The sequence below is a fragment of the Podarcis bocagei genome, assembly GCF_964188305.1.
Source record: "Podarcis bocagei genome assembly, chromosome: 7".
NCBI classification, from domain to species: domain Eukaryota; kingdom Metazoa; phylum Chordata; class Lepidosauria; order Squamata; family Lacertidae; genus Podarcis; species Podarcis bocagei.
The window spans coordinates 69,912,058-69,933,580 of NC_138132.1; the positions used below are offsets into that span (position 1 = coordinate 69,912,058).

The 21,523-nt window shown below is 44.8% G+C and overlaps 1 protein-coding gene across 12 annotated transcripts in view; it reads right to left on the reverse strand.

The window, feature by feature from the left end:
* Nucleotides 1-21,523, reverse strand: part of EPHB2 (EPH receptor B2) — a 128,882-nt gene that overhangs the window by 45,955 nt on the left and 61,404 nt on the right. For all 12 annotated transcript variants that reach the window (XM_081201450.1, XM_081201442.1, XM_081201447.1 and 9 more), the window contains exons 4-5: nucleotides 6,911-7,066; nucleotides 5,945-6,280 (exon numbers count right to left, since the gene is read on the reverse strand). In XM_081201450.1, coding sequence (XP_081057576.1) covers nucleotides 5,945-6,280; nucleotides 6,911-7,066 — 492 coding nt within the window. The remainder of the gene's footprint in view (nucleotides 1-5,944; nucleotides 6,281-6,910; nucleotides 7,067-21,523) is intronic.

Consider the following 21,523-nt stretch of genomic DNA (forward strand, 5'->3'; position numbering starts at 1 on the left):
CCGCGCCTTCGGGATTCCCTTCACGCCTTCCTCCTCCCGGGTCCTTGAGAGCGCGGGAAGCGGCAGCGCGAGACCGGCGTTGAGCCTGGTAGGTATTGCGCTTGCCAAGGCAGTCATTTGGGAAATGAAAACTTGCAAAGCAAGCAACCAGTTCAATCTGAAGTACGTGTATGCTTAATATCCTGTATCTGAAACCTGTTCTGCCCCCTCCTCCACACTTGGTGCCATTTTCATCTACACATGCAGCAGAGTAAGTTGACCCAGAATAGTACCAATTCAGATGGCAGATGGGAGAATGACAGTGCTGAATGCTTTCCCATGTAGAACAGTCCCTGCAAATAAAAACCTAGCATATTTGGAAGAGGGATGCTAGCCTAACCATTACCTTCTATGCTGTTACTATTTTTTTATTTTTTTTTACATAAGTAAAAAGTGACCTTTCCCCATCTGGCATGATACAAGCCCATTCTTACAACTCAGAATTTTTTTGACTATTTCAGCTACATATGTAGAATATGCCTTCATTGATTCCTATTAAAGAGAGTTACTTTATATATAGTCAATATAGGCACAGAGTTAATTTTTTAAACATTTTCTAATGGTGGTGTGCCTCGAGATTTTTTTCATGAAACAAGTGTGCCTTTGCCCAAAAAAGGTTGGGAAACACTGCTTTAGATACCTATTAAGGCCATAAATTACCATATAGCATATATTCAACACAATAAACAGTGACAATTTATTGTTGACAAAGGACAGCTGGACATATAAAGGGCCCCATTACCTTCAGTAGCTTAGGGCCTCATCAAACCTAAATCCGGCCCTGGGTGTGGGCCTCTAACAGCCAGTCCAAAGGAGCTGACTTTGTGTCTCGGTAATGGAGATGAAGAAGACCCCAGAAGATGCTATTTTCTCAGGGGCAGAGTTTTCAAAATGCCCACCTCCTCGGGGAGCCGGCAGAAAGGAGGAAACTAGAGATAGCGTTTTCTGCAAATCCCAGTGCCTAATTTATATGCACAGATCCTTCCCCCCCCCCCGCACTAATTTCTATCTTGCTCCTTGATCTTGACAAACCCTCATTTCCACACACACACATACCCATAATATTACACCCTTATTATGTATGTATACATTCAAGGTTTCCTAAACGAACCAGCACATAAACAGATACACTCAATGAGGCGTATAACTTTATAATCAAACACATATGTATTAATGTTTATAGAATTACGCTGCAGTAATACAGTGGACGTGGTTATTTTAAATGTGTTGGGTTGTAGCTTACTCGGAGAGACAATGCCCCTGTGATTCTGGACAAATATTATCTATATTATAGAGACATTCGTATTAGCCTCATCTCCCCACTGCTCCATAAGTACTCAGGGCACACAGGACAATTCTATACCTCCCTGCTACAACATACAATTTTGCCAGATTCTGCATAGCAGCACTCAAAATCCGTTGGGTGACGATCTGTCCCACAAACTAGATTTACTGCATACTCCTTTCTGTAAATTAGGTATAGTCTTTTATATACTAACCTTTTACGCTCTTCCACATCTGTTTAATGCTTCTAATGCTTCTTTTAGATTATTTCAGCTTCTTTTAGATTCTTATAGTCTTTTAGATATACCTTCTGTTTTAATAATTTTAAGCTTTCCAAAAAGGTTTTACAGACATTAAATGATTGTACCCCACCCTAATTATGCTGATCTATGACCATAGTAAAGATTTGATTTGATTACTTAGATGCATTGAAATCAATGGGATTTACCGTATTTTTCGCTCTATTGGACGCACCGGACCACAGGACGCACCTAGTTTTTAGAGGCGGAAATCAAGGAAAAAAATATTATCCCCCCCCAGCCCCAAAGAGCAACGGACAGGCTGCATGCAGCCTGTCCACTTCTCCCAGAGCTTCTCGGGGCTGCGGGGGAAGCCCGGGTTACCCCCCCCCAGCCCCAAAGAGCAAAGAAGCCAAGACAGCGCACGGGATCCATGGCCGCGCAACCTCTCCAGCCAGGAGCTAAACCTCTCCAGTGCAGCTAAAGAAGACAAGGCAGCAAGCGCGATCCATCCCGCTCACTGCCTTGGCTTCTTCTTTAGCCTTGCACAGCATCTTTAGTCTTGCGCAATGGGATGGATTGCGCCCGCTGTCCACCGGGGCTGGACTAGATGACTCCTGGGGTTCCCTTCCAACCCTGCAATTCTATGACCTCGGAAGGTGTTTGGGGTCTCCACCACTGGAGGCTTTTAAGCAGCGGTTGGGGGACCATCTGCCTGGCGTTCTTTAGCTGTGATTCCTACATTGTGAGGGGGCTGGGCTAGATGACCCTTGGGTGGCCCTCCCAACTCTATACAGTCCTACAGTTCTGCGGCAGGAGATCCACAGCCACTTCACACAATGCCCACTCCCAATTTGTACCCCCCTACCTGCCACACTTCCCCCACCCCACTTAAGCTGAGGGAATTCCTGCCCAGAGAAACTCCCAGCAATCAAGGAGGAGGAATCCGCTGCAGCCGTGAGCAGCGGTGGATCCATGGTCCCCTTCCTTCTCTCCTCCGTAGTTGCTTTGAAGCAGGAAAGTGGGAGAGGAGCTGCTTACACGAGTGTAAGCTGCTCCCCTCCCACTTTGCTGCTTCAAAGCAATCACGGAGGAGGGAATCCGCTGAAGCCTCCAGCAGGGGAGGATCCATGGTCCCCTTCCTTCCCTCCTCCGTGGTTGCTTTGAAGGAGGAAAGTGGGAGAGGAGCTGCTTACACGAGTGTAAGCTGCTCCCCTCCCACTTTGCTGCTTCAAAGCAATCACGGAGGAGGGAATCCGCTGAAGCCTCCAGCAGGGGAGGATCCATGGTCCCCTTCCTTCCCTCCTCCGTGGTTGCTTTGAAGGAGGAAAGTGGGAGAGGAGCTGCTTACACGAGTGTAAGCTGCTCCCCTCCCACTTTGCTGCTTCAAAGCAATCACGGAGGAGGGAATCCGCTGAAGCCTCCAGCAGGGGAGGATCCATGGTCCCCTTCCTTCCCTCCTCCGTGGTTGCCTTGAAGGAGGAAAGTGGGAGAGGAGCTGCTTACACGAGTGTAAGCTGCTCCCCTCCCACTTTGCTGCTTCAAAGGGAGCCCGGGAGGAGGGAATCTGCTGCAGCCTCGAGCAGCGAAGAGGATCCATGGGTCCCCTCTTTCCTTCCTCCGTGGTTGTTTTGAAGCAGGAAAGTGGGAGAGGAGCTGCTTACACGAGTGTAAACTGCCCCCCTCCCACTTTCCTGCTTCAAAGCAATTACGGAGGAGGAATCCGAAAGTGGGAGAGGAGCTGCTTACACGAGTGTAAGCTGCTCCCCTCCCACTTTGCTGCTTCAAAGGGAGCCCGGGAGGAGGGAATCTGCTGCAGCCTCGAGCAGCGAAGAGGATCCATGGGTCCCCTCTTTCCCTCCTCCGTGGTTGCTTTGAAGAAGGAAAGTGGGAGAGGAGCTGCTTACACGAGTGTAAGCTGCTCCCCTCCCACATTGCCGCTTCAAAGCAATCACGGAGGAGGGAATCCGCTGAAGCCTCCAGCAGCGAAGAGGATCCATGGTCCCCTTCCTTCCCTCCTCCGTGGTTGCTTTGAAGCAGGAAAGTGGGAGAAGAGCTGCTTACACGAGTGTAAGCTGCTCCCCTCCCACATTGCCGCTTCAAAGGGAGCCCGGGAGGAGGGAATCTGCTGCAGCTTCCCCCACCTCCCGCAGAAGCCGTGCGCTCTTTAAAGGGGCTGTGCGACTTCTCCTGGCTTTTCTGGGAGGTGGGGGAATTCCCCCACCTCGGAGAAAAGCCCGCAGGAGCCGCGCAGCCTTTAAAGAGGGTGCCGCTCTTGGGGGCTTTTCCCCCAGGAGGGAGAAGGGACTGCTGCAGCCAGTCACTCCCTTCTCCCTCCTAGAGAAAAGCCCGCAGGAGCGCACGAAGCTTGTGTGCGGCTCTTGAGGGCTTTTCCCGCCTGCCTCCCCCCTGCATTCGCTCCATAGGACGCACACACATTTTCCCTTGCTTTTTAGGAGGGAAAAAGTGCGTCCTATGGTGCGAAAAATACGGTACCCTGCGCAGAACTAGCATTGGCTTGTACCCTGCACAAAGTAGACCTATTGAGGTTAATGAACATTCCTAACTTGGGTTTGTTAATCTTAATGGGTCTGTTTGGGGGTATAATTTTGCATATAGTTAGTCAGACTTTTAAAAAAACAAAGTAGGATTAAAAACCCAGCAATCTGAGTGCTCACTTGCAAGAAGTGCTTCAAGGCAGTCAAAACTCAATTAGGTCAGATAAAGCCATTGAAAACTGTTTTCTCCTTTGAGGATTGAAGAATACATTGGATTATAGAAAGTAGAATAGTTGGGTGTTACCTTGGACTGGATGTTTTGAATATTTTTCTATATATAGCTGACAAAAAGAATCAGAACTTCTGCTTTTTTCTCTCTTGCCCCTTGCCCCTTTTTATATTTTTTTCTTTGTGTTTTTATTTAGATTAATTTATTTTATCTTTGATAGTCTAAAAAAAATAGGCATTTGATACCAACCTTTGTATATCTTCCCCCCCAAAACTTTAATAAAATCTATTCCTCCTCCACCCCTATAAAAGAAACAATTTCTTCTGCAACAGGTTCTGGGGGCTAAAGCATATGTAAGAAACAGATTTGGAAATGGGAAAAGAAGCTGAAGCTTGGACTCAGGGGGCAAGTTAGGGCAAGTTTCCCTATAAAACTATCTCTACCAGCATCATGGAAACCATGCAGAAGATACGTCAGAAATGATACTTAGCCCCAGTTAAACTTCCATACACCCATAAGCATCCTTATGGGTATCTATGTGCATAGGCGCCGACTCCATGGGGCCTGAGGGGGCCCGAGCCCCCTCAAAAATTCGTTTGGGGGGCTCTGCCCCCCAATAATCTCGGGCGCCCCTCCAGCAGAGTGCCATCGCCGCCCCTCCCCCAGCCCAAAATGCACAGGGTCGGGCTGCATGCCTCCTGCCCTCCCTCCCGAGCAAAAGCTCCACCCAATTTCCTTCGGAGCTGATTAATAGGCGCAGCACGCTCTCCCCTATTCGCTCACGAGGAGGCGGCGCCACTTTATTTGCATATTCATGAGCTTATTTATTATTCATGAGCTTTCATTTATTATTCATTATTTATTATTCATGGGCTCCCCCAATATTTTTTTTAAGTCGGCGCCCCTGTCTGTGTGCTGGCATGGGTGTAGGGAAAGAGGCAGATATAGGCATTTTGGTGGACATGACCAAAAATGGCAGATTTTGCGGAACACGTATTTAAATTTAAATAACATTTCAGTATATCACAAAGTCTTCAGAACAGTCTTCTTCAAACCCGGCCCTCCAGATGTTTTGAGACTACAATTCCCATCATCCCTGACAACTGGTCCTGCTAGCCTGGGATCATGGGAGTTGTAGGCCAAAAACATCTGGAGGGCTGAGTTTGAGGAAGCCTGCTTCAGAACTTGCATTACTGGATCTCTGTTTAAATAAGAATCAGGAGTTGGTGGATAAACCACCAATTGGATTTCTCTTAGTGGCAGCAAATATGGTTATAGACACATCTTAGACTTAAAAGGTGCAACTTGAACACTTGGTACAGGAGAGTATAGCGTATTGCCCTTATGGAAAAATTGACTCACAAATTAAGACTGCCAAGAGGAACAAAGCACAGAGATACCTGTACGGGACAATGGCGGAGCTTTGTTTCATTCACAAATTCTCCCGTAAACCCAAGACTGGTTCCAACAGTCTGTACTAATTTGTGGATCACACAATAAGGACCTGTTTTATAGATGTATAATGTTACAAGTTGCCATGTATGAATGGAAATACAGGTTTTCATATTTTGGGGGGAGGGGTATCCTCCAAAGAAGTAAGTAAATAATAAAAACAACAAGAAGGAACATGACAATGGAATGGAACAGATCCTTACCAGCTTGGTTGGTGGTGATGTTGACAGAAGCAAACTGGGGCGAGAAGGGGCTCTGGTCAGTGACGCCGTTCACCGCCTGTATCTCAAAAGTATACTGGGTGTGGGCCAGCAGGTCGCTGATGTAGACGCGTTGCTCGGCCAGGCCAAGCTGGCGCGGTGTGAATTGGACGTTGTCCCCGCACCGGGTGCATGCCCCCCGGCCCGAACCGCAGCTTTTGCAGATGATGTTGTAGACCAGGTCCTCGCGGCCCCCTGAGTCCCGGGGCGGACTCCACTCCAGCATGAGGGAGGTCTCATTCACGCTGGAGATGACGGCCTGTGGGGCTGACGGGATTGCTGCGGGAAGGGAGGAAATGGGGAGGTAAGATGGTGCAGGACAGCAGGGACTTTCAGGGCTGCCAGAACTTTCCTAAGGCTACAGCCATTAGAGGCTCTGTTTTGCATCCCAAATGTTTCGCCCTGGCTGGAATGTGTTTCTTCCACTCTGATACTGTTTCCCTGGATGGAGGATACAGAGGCAGGTGTGTAGCATTTACACTCATTGCTTCCTGGCATCTCTGGGTAGGCCGGTGAAAGACTTGTGACCGAAACCCTGGAAGCTGCCACTGATACTGAGCTAGATGGACCAATAGTCTATGCCAGGGGTCAGCAAACTTTTTTTCACCAGGGGGCCAGTCCACTGTCCCTCAGACCTTGTGGGGGCCAGACTATATTTTTGGGGAGGATGAACAAATTCCTATGCCCCACAAATAACCCAGAGGTGCATTTTAAATAAAAGGACACATTCTACTCATGTAAAAACACGCTGATTCCTGGACCGTCCACGGGCCGGATTTAGAAGACGAATGGGCCAGATCCGGCCCCTGGGCCTTAGTTTGCCTACCCGTGGTCTATGCCCACAGGACCCTGAAGGATGAGGTATAACGCCCTTCTAGACTTGCCCCCTCCCCTTTGTGGGCAACTTACTGGTGCATGGCATGTCCAGCGGATCAGAGTCTGAGCGGTAGTAGTTGTTGCGGCAGACACAATTCATGGCTCCTTCTGACGTGGTCCGGCTGTTGATGGGGCAATGGACGCAGCCCTCGTCCCCCTGGCTGGCTTTGAATGTCCCTGAGGGGCATCCTGGAAAAGAAAAAAGGGGGTGGGGAGAATCCTATTAAAAGCAATGAAAATACAGGGAGGTTTGGAAATCGGTGAGGGATGGATGGATCTGCCAGTTTTGATTTCTCTCAAGAGTCTCTTCTTCTGAATCTTCCGTTCGGTTCAACACATTTGGGCAGAAATTTGCATTTAGCCAAAAAACCATGAAAACACATCAGCATTCTAGTGGAAATTTCTCCGAATAAACAGTTCTGCCTAATATGCACAATTTCGCAAGGCTTTTTGTATGACATTTCCCCGAAATATATTCATTTTTGAACACACTCTTCACTGGGAGAGCTGCACCGCAATATTCGGAGACAAAATCTTGAAGGATATTCACGATTTCATTCACGTATCGGTTTGAAAGCTGCCAGTTTCACATTAAAATGCAAATGGAAGTGAAATTCTCTCCCGTCCCATTGTGGGCCTTGGGGGTGGTGCATGTACATGCTCAGGAAACCCACTTCTCTGAAATGGCAACATTGCTTGCTGATATAGTCCGAAAGATTTATAAACTGCTTAATCTAAGGAGCACACCCTATAAAATTATAGCTAAAGCACGGCTAAAAATTGACAGACTATTAAACAGCCCATATATATATATATGTGTAAAGTGGTTAATATCGAAATAATAATCTGCACAACTTTTAAAACAAATATACACAACTAAATTGCTGAAATAACAGTAATAAATTAATAGTTTTCAGCATGCATCTGACATGGCATTGTGCAGGTGCCTGTTTCATGTCCAGAGGCAAGGAGTTCTAAAGTACAGGTAAAGGTAAAAGTAAAGGACCCCTGGATGGTTAAGTCCAGTCAAAGGCGACTATGGGGCTGCAGCGCTCATCTCACTTTCAGGCCAAGGGAGCCGGCATTTGTCCACAGCCAGCATCCTGGGTTATGTGGCCAGCATGACTAAACAGCTTCTGGTGCAATGGAACACCGTGACAGAAACCAGAGCGCACAGAAATGCCGTTTACCTTTCCACCACAGCAGTACCTATTTATCTCCTTGCAGTGGTGTGTTTTTGAACTGCTAGGTTTGCAGGATCTGGGACACAGCAACGGGAGCTCACCCCATTGCGGGGATTCGAACCGCCGACCTTCTGATCAGCAAGCCCAAGAGGCTCAGTGGTTTAGACCACAGCGCCACCTGCTTCCCTTAAAGTACAGGTAGTGGCATACTAAAAGATGGACTCCTTGCAAATGTGAAATGAACACAATGTGACGCTTGGAAAAGCACCAGTTCTGAGGTGCAAAGTGGTTAAACAGCAAGGGCGGAATTGGGTAATCTTTGGGAATATGGTGCCCTGAGAGAGGCCACAATTTGGTGCCCCCAAATGGATCTTCTCAATTATGGATCTTCTCAATTTGGCGCCCTCCTGGAGCAGTGCCCTGTGTGGGGGAGTTGCCTTCCTCGTCCTAAATCCAGCCCTGCAAACAGGCATGGGTAGGACAAAGCAATCTGCTGAGACTTCCGGTCGGTGCCAGCGCTTAATGGCGGTCCTACCTCCGAGCTCCGGAGAAGGACTGCTTCGCAAGTTCGGGTCTTACCCGCTACGGCGAGCGGGGGACCCCTAAAATCCCAGGCGCTGAAGCCTGAGAACAAGGAGACTCGGTGGGCACCTTCGCGCCCCCCGGTACCGTGAAAGAGCCTTTTTAAAGGCTACGGATCGACATCGGGAGAGAGCGCGGTGCTGAGAGTCGCTACCCAGCCTGCGAAGTGAAGCCGCGTCGCCATAAGCGGAGAGCGCCGATTCCTTCCTGAAAAGAAAATTTGGACTGAATTCCCGTGAGTAAGAGCTGGAAAACAATCAGGACCCTTTAAATTTCAGAAATTGGGCTAAAAACGGGGAGATTTAAACAAAGGAAGTCTGCCTCCCCCCGACTGCATGAAAGTGAAAGCAACGGAACTCTAAACTTGCATCCGTTTAGACCTGCTCTTTGATCATATAAACCGGACATTTAGACCCTTGATCTCCCCTCTAGCAAGCAGGGCAGAGGGGAGGTGAATTTGACTAACAACTGCATGATTTATTTGGAGGAAAAAACTTCTGCTATCTCATCTATTTGAAAGCTTGAAACGGTCTGCCTTTTTAGTACACTGATCTGACTTTTCCCTGTGAAGTGACACTTCGATACAAAGTTTCCACAGTGCCTGACTTTTGTATATTATAAGAAGAAACAGTATAAATAGTATACTGGGCAACTGTGGCAATTGGAAGTTATAAGACTTTAGTAACATTGACTTTGACTGTGTTAATCTCCTTTCTTTTTACATCTTGGACTGTCTCCTTTGTTCTTGTATTTGGAAACTTCCTTCTATGGCCATTTTGATTTGCTCCCTCTAGAGGATAAAGTAAAGTCCGGCACGGCCTAAGACAGTGGAATTTTCCAAGGGAGAATAAATCCCGTGGGAATTGACCTTGACATGAGTGGACCACAAGAAGAGATAGTTACAAGAGCCAAGATCAAGCAACAACAACAACAACAACAGTTGCAGCTGCAACAAGCAAAGAAAAGAGGCTCAATTTCAGGCGCAACAGCCGGATTAGTTGGAACAACAGGACAAGACAAAGGAGCAGCCGCTTCTATGGAAGCTGTGACAGAAGCCTTGCTTAAGATAAACCAGACTCTGGAGTCTCTGACAAAACAGACTTCAGAGAACACACAAAAATTAACAGAAATATCTACAAGATTAAACCAGAATACAGAATCTATAAACAAACTGGTCGAGGAAAACGCCACCACGCGTCAAATTGCCGAAGAGGCCAAAGCCACTGCTGGAGAGACGCAGGAGAAATTAGAGCCACTTGCCAAGAAGGTTTATGAGCATGATGCAACTTTGGCCTTGTGGGAGTTACAGAGGAAAGAGAGGAACTTAAAATTAAGACTGATTCCGGAGAATGAAAAAGACAACCTTGTGGAATATTTGACACGGGAGTTTGCGGATTGCTGGGACCTTGAGGAAGACGAATTCAAAATCACAACTGCCTTTAGACTGGGTAAAAAGCAAGATAGAAAGACACCGAGAGATTGTCTGATCACACTCAGATCTAAGGAGGAAAGAGATAAAATTTTAGGACTACACTTTGAAAAGGCCTTGCAAATTGGAAATTCAGCTGTACAGATCTTTAAAGACATACCAAAATACATTTTGGATTTAAGAAACTTCTACAAGGACTTGGTTCTTTTGTTAAAGAAAAATTCTATCCGCTTCAGGTGGGAGTTCCCACAAGGACTGTCATTCGACTACAAGGCAAAGAAAGTGAAAATAAAGACAATTCAAGATAAAGACAAATTTCTGGCAAGATACCAGGAGGACCTACAGAAGGGGACTGTGGACGTACTTGCAGAACAGAGGAGAGCACTGGATATCCTGAATCTCTCATTTGGACAAAAACCACCACCATCAGAAGAAGAGCAACAACTTGGAGCTGTTGGAGGAGTCTTAAGAAAATAACAAGATGGCTTTGCAATTCCTTAGTTGGAATTGTAATGGACTGAATGGGCCTTTGAAGAGAAGACAAGTATTTCATATTTTGAACAGAGAACAACTGGACTTGATATGTTTACAAGAAACTCACATAACCAGAGCCCACAGGAGATTACTCACAAATAAAAGGCTAGGACAAGAATTTATTTCATCAGATAAAGTTAAGAAGAGAGGAGTGGTAATATATGTGAAGGAGAAATGGACTCCAAAAATGATATTCAAAGATGAACAAGGAAGATATCTGGCTGTGGAGATACAAGTACAAGGAGAAAAATTTCTGGTTGTTGGAATTTATGCACCAAATGAAGGCAAATCTGACTTCTTTAAGAGACTTCATGAAACTTTGACGGACTATCTGGATTACAATATGATAATCATGGGAGACATGAATGGCGTGGTCTCCACTAATATGGACAAGGCACAAAGACTAACAGTCACTAAAGAAGGGAGACTCCCTAAGACTTTTTTCGAAATGACAGAAAACATGGACTTGATAGACATTTGGAGAACAAGGAACCCTCTGGAGAGAGAGGGAACCTTTTTCTCCCAAGCAATGATGACCTGGACCAGAATTGACCAAATCTGGGTTACTAGTGGACTGGCTCCAAAGATTAAGAAAGTGGAAATCTGCCCAAAAACTTGCTCCGACCATAACGCCGTGAAGATGGAGATGAAACCCACAATAACTGGTCAATTTAGATGGAGAATGAATGACACCCTCTTTCGAGATAAGGAGATTCTCACGAAGGCCCAAAAGACCCTAAAAGACTATTTTGAAATAAATTTGAGGACCGACGTGGAGAAAAGAGTGATCTGGGACGCAAGTAAAGCGGTTATGAGAGGATTTTTGATTCAACAAAATTCAATAAAGAGGAAAAAACAAAATGAGAAAAAAGAGAAGATCTTGGAAATGATAAAGGAAGGAGAGAGGAAATTAAGAACAAAACCAAAGTCTCAGGACATTTTAAGAGAGATTAAGTTATATCAAACTCAATATATGGAATTGATGAACCAAGAGATTGAATGGAAGATAAAGCAAATGAAGCAAAAGACTTTTGAATCAGCAAATAAATGTGGCAAACTTTTGGCATGGCAATTGAAGAAAAGGCAGAAACTAAATACAGTTACAAGCCTAGAGGTGGATGGAAAGAACATATCTAAACCCAATGAAATTAGAAATTGCTTTTTAAGTTATTTCAAAAAACTCTACACCCAAGGCCCGCAAAATGAAGAAGATATAGACAAATTCCTTGGAAGATATGGATTACAAAATATCTCTCAGCAAAGTAAGATGGACTTGAACCAGAGAATCTCAGAACAAGAGATAGAGGCTGCCATTCAGAATATGCAATTGGGCAAATCTCCGGGACCAGATGGACTGACTTCTAGATACTACAAATCGCTGAAGGAATGGCTGATTCAACCATTAAGAGAAGTTTGTAATGAGATTCTTGAGGGAAAAAGGGCACCTGAATCGTGGAAAGAGGCATATATTTCACTCATACCAAAGTCAGAGACTGAAAAGACCCAACTCAAGAACTACCGCCCAATATCACTCCTTAATGTGGATTACAAAATTTTTGCAGACATTTTGGCAAAAAGATTTAAAAGAGTTTTGATGGAGAAGATTCATAAAGACCAAGCAGGCTTTCTCCCTAAAAGACACCTAGCAGACAATGTAAGGAATGTAATAGACATTTTGGAAAAGCTGGAGGTGAATATAAACACTAAAGCAGTATTGATCTTTGTGGATGCGGAGAAAGCCTTTGATAACATCTCTTGGAGTTTTATGAGGAAGAATCTTCATGGGATGGGGGTAGGCCAGGGTTTTGAGAATGGTATGGCTGCAATATACTCTGAACAAAAAGCTAAACTGATTGTAAATAATGTTGTGACTGAGGAACTTAAGATAGAAAAAGGAACACGACAGGGGTGCCCAATTTCCCCATTACTTTTCATCTCGGTTCTGGAGGTGTTGCTGAATATGATAAGAAATGACCAGCAGGTCAAAGGTGTGCAGGTCGGAGCTAAACATTATAAGTTAAGAGCGTATGCAGATGACCTAGTATTGACTTTGCAAGAGCCAAACACTAGTACGAAAAGGGTTTTAGAAATAATACAACAATTTGGCCAGGTAGCTGGATTTAAGTTGAATAAGCAAAAAACTAAAGTTTTAGGGAAAAACCTAACAGATATGGAAAAGGAGAAATTCCAGGAGGAAACAGGTTTGACAGTGGTCAAGAAGGTGAAATATCTAGGGGTTTATTTAACACCTAAGAATGTCAATTTGTATAAGGACAATTATGAAAAATGTTGGTCAGAAATTAAAAAAGATTTAGAAATATGGTCAAATCTGAAACTGTCAATGCTAGGCCGAATTGCAGTAATTAAAATGAATGTATTGCCTAGAATGTTATTTTTGTTTCAGACCTTGCAGATTCTTGACAAGATGGAATGTTTTAAGAGGTGGCACAAAGACATTTCGAAATTTGTCTGGCAGGGCAAAAAGCCCCGAATTAAATTCAAAATACTGACTGACGCTAAAGAAAGAGGGGGTTTTGCCCTGCCGGACCTAAAATTGTACTATGAGGCAGCAGCTTTTTGCTGGCTGAAAGAATGGATGCTCCTCGAGAACACGGACATCTTGGATCTGGAAGGTTTCAATAATGCTTTTGGTTGGCATGCATATCTTTGGTATGACAAAGTTAACAGTACTTTTAAAAATCACATTGTTAGAAAAGCATTATTTAATGTTTGGATAAGATATAAAGACCTATTGGAAAATAAAACCCCTAGATGGGTGTCACCAGTGGAGGCTAAAGCAGTGAAGAAACTCAATATGGAGGTCGGATGGCCGAAGTATTGGGAAATCTTAGAACAGGATGGAGACAAGTTTAAACTACAAAGTCAGGAGAAATTGAAGTACAAAGTAGAAAATTGGTTTCAATATCGCCAAATAATGGAATTTTTTAAACAGGATAGGAAAATCGGTTTCCAGGTGGAGAAATCAAAACTAGAGACCGAATTGTTAGAACCCAATACTAAGAATTTATCTAGAATGTATAACTTGCTGTTGAAATGGAACACACAGGATGAAACAGTTAAATCGGCTATGATTAAGTGGGCGCAGGATGTTGGACACAACATTATGTCAGATGACTGGGAATGGTTATGGAACACCGGTATCAAATTTACGGCATGTAATGCCTTAAAGGAAAACATTATGAAAATGGTTTACAGGTGGTACATGACCCCAGTCAAACTGGCAAAAATCTACCATTTGCCCGATAATAAATGTTGGAAGTGTAAAGAGACTGAAGGTACTTTCTACCACCTTTGGTGGACATGCCCGAAGATAAAGGCCTTCTGGGAAATGATCTATAATGAAATGAAAAAGGTACTTAAATGTACATTTCCTAAAAAACCAGAGGCCTTTCTCTTGGGCATTGTCGGCCAATTGGTGACAAAGAAAGATAGAAATTTCTTTATGTACGCCACAACAGCAGCAAGAATACTCATCGCAAAGTATTGGAAGACACAAGATTTACCTACTCTGGAAGAATGGCAGATGAAAGTGATGGACTATATGACATCGGCTGAGATGACAGGCAGAATCCGTGACCAACGAAAAGAGACGGTGGAAGAAGAATGGAAAAAATTTAAAAGCTATCTTAAGGACTACTATAAACTGAATGAATGTTAAAATGTTGTGGTTGCCAGAAGCAATAGGGTACAGGGATACAAGGTTAGACAATAAAAGAGGACTAAGATGACAGAGATTAGAAAGTAACAATCGGGAGTTGCTAGTTCAAATATGGACATTGGGATGCAGAGAGGGGGGGTATGGGGAAGTCCAAGAAAAGAGGTTTATGAAAATATCTTTGAAACTATTCGTGTATGTTTGTCATTTTTTGTGTTTGTTTGTTTTTCTTAAAAATGTTGTAAAACCAATAAAAATTTATTAAAAAAAAAAAAAAAAGGACAAAGCAATCTGCTAAGGAAACTGATCCTAAGCTGAATGCATCACTTTCTCAAGCTGCAAGCCTCTTTGGTTTCAAATCCCGGATTTATGTGTGTTTTGAGTCTGCATGCTTCAGACCCCCATATTTCTGAACTGGAGTGCCCTGACAGATCCTAGAACTGCCCGTTCTTCTATCTTTGTCTCTCTGTCTCAACTGCCCCCCCTCCTATTTTGTCTGGGGAAAGAGTTCCTTCTGTGTAATCTGAAGCATCGCTCATTCCCTTGACAATAGAGGCAGCTCTAGTAAAAGCTATCACCTTACCTCTTCTGTATCTCTCTCAGTCCCCCCACCCTGTTCGCAGAAAGACCTCCTACCACAACCCCATCCTTCAAATATCCAAGATTTAGGATGGAGCTCACAGCAACCCCTCCTCTAATTCTTGTGGCAGCAGCAGCTGGGAGGTAAAGTTGAGATTGTTAAGTCACCAGCCCCCTTCCTCCACAAACTCCAGGCTGTTCCAGAGCAAAGGACCCATCCTAAGGCACGGGAGCTGTGGGCTTTGTCTCTCCTGAAACAGCTGCAAAACCAGCCCCTCTCCTTTTTCTCCAGTCTCCGTGGAGTTGGATGTGTTGGAGGGACATAGCTCAGTGGAAAAGCATTTGCTTTGCAAGAAGAAGGACCCCAGTTCAATTCCACCCCCACCACCACCCTGCATCTCCAGGTAAAGGCTGGGGGAGACACCTGCCTAAAAATTCAGACAGCTTCTGCCAGTCAGTGTAGACAATATTGAGTTAGATGGACCAATGGTCTGACTGGGTATAAAACACATTCTGATGTTCCTGTGTGTTTGTGTATGTTTTAGGGCTGGATGATATATCATCCAAAACCAGTTTCAAGTCCATATCATGATATTGGTTGACCTGGCATTATATTGAGAATCATGATGGCAGTTCCCTCGCTGTGAGATGTGAGGTTACAGGGAACCAGGCAGAGGGCCTCTCGGTAGTGGTGCCTGCCCTGTGGAATGCCCTCCCAGCAGATGTCAAGGCAATAAACAACTATTTTAGTTTTACAAGACAACTGAAGGCGGCCCTCTTTAGGGAAGTTTTTAATATATGGTGCTGCATTGTTTTTAATATTCGGTTGGAAGCCACCCAGAGTCAGTGGGGAAACCCAGCCAGATGAGCGGGGTATAAATAATAAATAATAATAATAATAATTAGTGTGTGTGTGTGTGCGCGCACACACACTATGCAAAAATCACAATGTGGGGGGAACCATGAAGCCAGACAATGCCTCTACATAGCTCCATTGTTATTGCAGACATGGTAGATGGTGGTATATCACTAAGTTGAAAACCAGATATTGCCCAGCCCAAGTATGCTTGTGGGGGGGGGGGGGACTCTTTTAGCTCACTGTGGATCCTGCCAGTTTACATAGCTACATCCAGGGGTGTAGTGTGGGGAGTGCCAGGGGGGCTATGGCCCTAGGTGCACCATTTTTGAGGGGGCGTGAACCAGGTCCAGCCTGGTGCTCCTCTCCACCCGCCATGAGCTGCATTGGCTGGTGGGGTTCCTCCCCCCCTCGTGTGGGCGGGTAGGTGGCTCGATGCAGCCCCACTTTGCTCCAGTGGTGGTGGTGTCAGTCTGGAGGCACTGAAGAAGAGGGCAGGCTGTGATGTCTTGCAGGAGCAAATTCCACTGTACAGTGGTACCTCAGGTTACAGACGCTTCACATTACAGATGCTTCAGGTTACAGACACCGCTAACCCAGGAATAGTACCTCAGGTTAAGAACTTTGCTTCAGGATGAGAACAGAAATCGTGCAGTGGCAGTGCAGCGGCAGGCCCCATTAGCTAAAGTGGTACCTCGGGGTAAGAACAGTTTCAGGTTAAGAACGGACCTCCAAAACGAATTCAGTTCTTAACCCTAGGTACCACTGTATAACTATGCACCATGTGAGGAAGTATTTTCTTTCGTCTGTCTTGAAACATTCAGTATTCTAAAAAAAAGACACCCAGAGCCTTTTTTATTAGGAATTGTAGGTGCTGATATTCCAAGAGAGACGAAAAGACTTTTTATGTATATGATGACAGCCGCACAGCTGCTATTTGCCCAGAGATGGAAGGAAGATAAAGTCCCTACCAGAGAAGAATGGCAAATTAAACTGTTGGACTATGCCGAAATGGCAAAACTGACCGGAAAACTCAGGAACCAAGAAGACCAAAACTTCAACAAAGAATGGGGGAAATTAATAATTTAATAATTTATCTTGGAGACCACTGTAAGCAGATGAGAATGTTAGCAGAATTGCAACAACACTTGTAATGTAGCAAGAATTGTGGAGATAATGGAGTTATGTAAAATATGGACTATTGAAAAGGATGCAGTAGAAAAGGTTTAATAATAGCACCCACGAAAGGGAAGGTGGGAAGTTCAGAGATTCGGAGGAATCTTTAAATGTGTATGTGTATGGTTGTATTGTTATAATTTAATAGTTGTAAAACCAAATAAAAATTTAAAGAAAGAAAGAAAGAAAGAAAGAAAGAAAGAAAGAAAGAAAGAAAGAAAGAAAGAAAGAAAGAAAGAAACTGGATGACCCCAAGATCTTCTTCTCTAAGGCAAGGAGGAAAAGTTTTCTTTCGCTATTCCATGCATGATTTTATATGCCTCCACCCCGTCCCACACTTGGTTGCCTTTTCCCTAAACTGAAACACATTTCCTCCTGAGGCGGCTGCTCCACCCCTTGATCATTTTAGTCGTCTTTTTTTTTTTACCCTTTCCCATCCCCACAATATCCTTTTTTGATGTGAGGCGACCAGAGTTGTACACTGTGTTCCAATTGCGGTGGCACCACAGATTTGTATAAACAACAACAACATACAGTGAGGCCAAGGGATCCTTCCAGTTTCCAGTATTTGTGGCTATGGTGGATCCCGCCTCTGAAGCCACGTGGGCTAAGTGGGGTCCTGTGAAATCTCAGAATCCAGCGGGTGATTGAGTGGGAGATCATATGGCCCTGCAAGACTCCCCCTCCTTCCCTACAACCCATCTATTCCAGATGACATTTCCTTGACTCATTCCAACAGACATTGCCCAAGAATGTCTAATTACTGAGGAGGAAGAAGGGCGGTGGTAATGGTGGAAGCCACATTCTGGATCCAAATCAACCAGAACCACCAACAACAAAAAAGACTCTGATGGGAAGTGGTGTTCCATCCTTTGATCTCAACAAAGAGAAGAATCGAGGGGCAAGGATTAGGGTGGACTTTCTTTCTAATACTGAGCTTATCCATCTACCCACCTGGTTTGTCAGGTATAGGGAACTCCTAGGGACCAAGGTCCCTTTGCTCCCCACTCCAATAAAATATTTGAGGAGGCTGGGGGGTCCCCAAAGTTGATGGGCACTGCCATTCAAATGGTTTGTCTTGCGATCAATTATGTGGGGCGGTGCTTGTCATGGCTAAAAATTGGCCGCTGTTTCTTTAATGCTAAAAGAACTAAGTCAGCATAAGTCAGCGGCCTATAATGACTCATGCAACCTTTCACCTAACTGTACCTGTATATATAGAGTGGTCAATGTTAGTGTTGGTTGTGGGTTGGTTGGTTAGTTAGAGAAAGCTGGTAGTGTTGATGTGTGTACAGTTGGTCGGTCATTTTGCAGATAAAGACTTTTAAGAATAAAAGCAGAAAATACTCTGCAAAGACACTCTTCTCGTAGACTCTTTTATGCTGACAAGGGTCTGAGGACCAGGCTGAGGAGACAAAGGAAGTCAGGACCTTTCCTTTTTTCAAACACTGTCAGGGACACACCCCCTCCCCAATATTGGCACCCCTGGTTATTTTTGTTGTTGTTTAGTCGTTTAGTCGTGTCCGACTCTTCGTGACCCCATGGACCAGAGCACGCCAGGCACTCCTGTCTTCCACTGCCTCCCGCAGTTTGGTCAGACTCATGTTTGTAGCTTCGAGAACGCTGTCCAACCATCTCATCCTCTGTCGTCCCCTTCTTTTTGTGTCCTCAATCTTTCCCAGGGAGTGTTCTTTTCTCATGAGGTGGCCAAAGTATTGGAGCCTCAGCTTCAGGATCTGTCCTTCCAGTGAGCACTCAGGGCTGATTTCCTTAAGAATGGATAGGTTTGATCTTCTTGCAGTCCATGGGACTCTCAAAAGTCTCCTCCAGCACCATAATTCAAAAGCATCAATTCTTCGGCGATCAGCCTTCTTTATGGTCCAGCTCTCACTTCCATACATCACCTGGTTATTACATTAGCTTAACTTGTAACCCTGGAACCACCTACATTAGGGCAAGCCTGCTGTATCTGACCAATAGCCCACCCAGTCCAGATCCTGTTTTTACAGTTGCCTGTGGCAATTTCTTTGGATTGTTTTTCTCCTGTGATCAGATGAGGCACTGCTGTGCAGATCATAAAACTGCCAAACAGGTTTGCAGAGCCCAGAGAAAGTTGCATTCTTCATGTTTTACTTATCTCTACCATAAAGTTTCTTCCTCTTCTTCTTCTTCTTCTTCTTCTTCTTCTTCTTCTTCTTCTTCTTCTTCTTCTTCTTCTTCTTCAGCTTTCCCCAGGAAATGCTTGTGACCATTTGGCCTGACAGCCCAAAAGCTACTGGTCCCAGTTCAAGCTGCTGATATTAGTGTGCAAAATCCTATACAGGATTGTCTCACCCCTAATACATTGTGTACTCTGGGCGAGGGTCTCATTTCCAGTGCTTCCACCAGAGGTGTCACACGCTGCCAGCAGTTTGGCACTGAGAACTTTGCACCAGCTCCTGCTTCTGGGCCAAATTCAAGTCCCTGGTTATGTGCCCTTGGCGAGAAGAGTGAGGAATGGGAAGGAGAGCTGGTTTTCATATATGCTTTCTTGAGAGAAGGCGTGAGAGGGAATGAATCTCTCCTGGGCAGGGTCAACATGCCTTTGGAGGTGAGCTTCAACATACTCATAGCAAATTCAGCTAGCCTATATGTTTGGTTTTTTTGTGGGAACTACTTGGCTATAGAACTGCATTGCAAAACTAAGACAAGTGCAAATTCTGAACGTTGACTGAACCTCAGTTCACACATTATTTTGGAAAGTGCAGAGGAGGTAGGTTCGTCTTTAAACTCAAACTGAATTTAATTTCTTCCCCATCTCTACTGTGGAGGGTGGGACATCTACAGACGTGAAGGGAGCTGCATTAAGCATAATCACATTTAAAAAATAATTGCTTCAAGATTTTAACATTATTATTAGGTTTTATTGGTGGCTTTGGCTGTTTTAAACATTGATGCTTTGCTAATTTATATGAACGTTTTATGTCCCATCAAAGAATTTTCCCAGGGCAGCTTCTATTTCAAGTGCTGCCTTGTGGATCTAGGTTGCCAACTGACCGGGGTGCTGGGGCAGGAATGAAACTGATCTGGCCTGCTCTTCAGCCAAATATTTTTGGAACTCCCTCTCTGCTGGTCCTGCCAGCGCAGCCACAGTGTCAAACTGAAGAAACTGGCAGCAAGTGTCCTGTCATGCATGGCATGGGAAGAGTGGACAGAGAAAAGCTTTTCTCCCCCTCTGATAACACTAGAACTTATTAACATCCAGTAAAGCTGAATGTTGGGAGGTTCAGGACAGGTGAAAGGAAGGATTCCTTGGTGCAGTGCATAGTCAAACCAAGGAACTATCAAACTAAGGGCTTTTCCTTCAGGAAGGCCATTTTAGGAAGACACAGTACGAGGAGAGGAAACGCAGACCTTCCAAGTGTCCCTATTTTCCAGAGATGTCCCTGATTTACAGAAGCTGATCCGATTTCTGATTTGATCCCAGAACGTCCCGCTTTTCCTTAGGATGTCCCTATTTTCAACGGAGAAATGTTGGAGGGATCTAGTTATCTGACTCCCAAGCCATCTGAACGCAGCCCTGTATAGGGAAGTTTTCTTAAAATGTTTTATTATGTTGTATATATGTTGGAAGCCACCCAGAGTGGCAACCCAGTCAGATGGGTGGGGTACAAATAGCAAAGTTCTTCTTATAATTATGGAATAGGATAGGTTTTCCTCAGAGAAATCTTGGTGGCTATGGTAATGTCCATGTGGCTCTGGGCAACTGGAAACATGCATTTTTTCACTGCCAGTTCCATACAGACATAGGAGCTACGCCCTGCCTATACTATACAAATTCCCAGGATGTACATAAAAACTCTCTATCTCCCTACTATTCCAAGATGAAAACTCAAATGTCACATACTCAGCTGCTAGATTTTGCACTGCCATGATGGACATCTGTCAAAGGATGGTTTGACAGCAGGACCTGCGCTGCTTCACGCTCCCTCCCTTATAGCCGCTTTTAGCTGCTTGTCTTTTGTTTCTGTTTTAAATTGATGTGAGTTATAATCACTTTTAACTATTAGCTTTTATCTCTTTCCTCTTTAAGTCTCACGTGCTTTATTTCATTCACATGTTCTTATCTTATGCTGGTCTGCGACCGTAATAAAGTTTGATGGTGATGAAGGTCTGTGCCAGCAGGAGTGGGGAGTGAGGAAGAAGCAACTCCCGTCCTCTCTTTAGCATTTGGTTAGAAACCTAAGAATCCCAGCTGCCTGTTCAAATGAGAAATGAATCTCCTAGCTCTCATGATTATTATTGCCGACAGCAAGCCCATATGCTGAATCAGAGGTGGCAAACCTTTTCCAGCCTAAGTATTGCATTCAACATCTGGACAGCCTTCTGAGGGCCACATGGCAGTGATGGGCAGGGGCAGAAGTAGGCAGATGAGGTATTTCTTTTACCTTTGTACAGTAGGCTTGTTTCTACAGACATTCCTACCCCTCTCTCTGTCTGGCAGCCAGGACAGGGAAAAGGCATAAGCTCAAAGCTGCATGGCTTAGGAGGCTGCATGGCCTGAGGAGAGTCTTAGGGGCCAGGTGGAAAGGTTTGGAGGGCCTCCTTTGGCCTCCATGCCCAAGGTTCCCCACCCTGGCATTAAATCAAA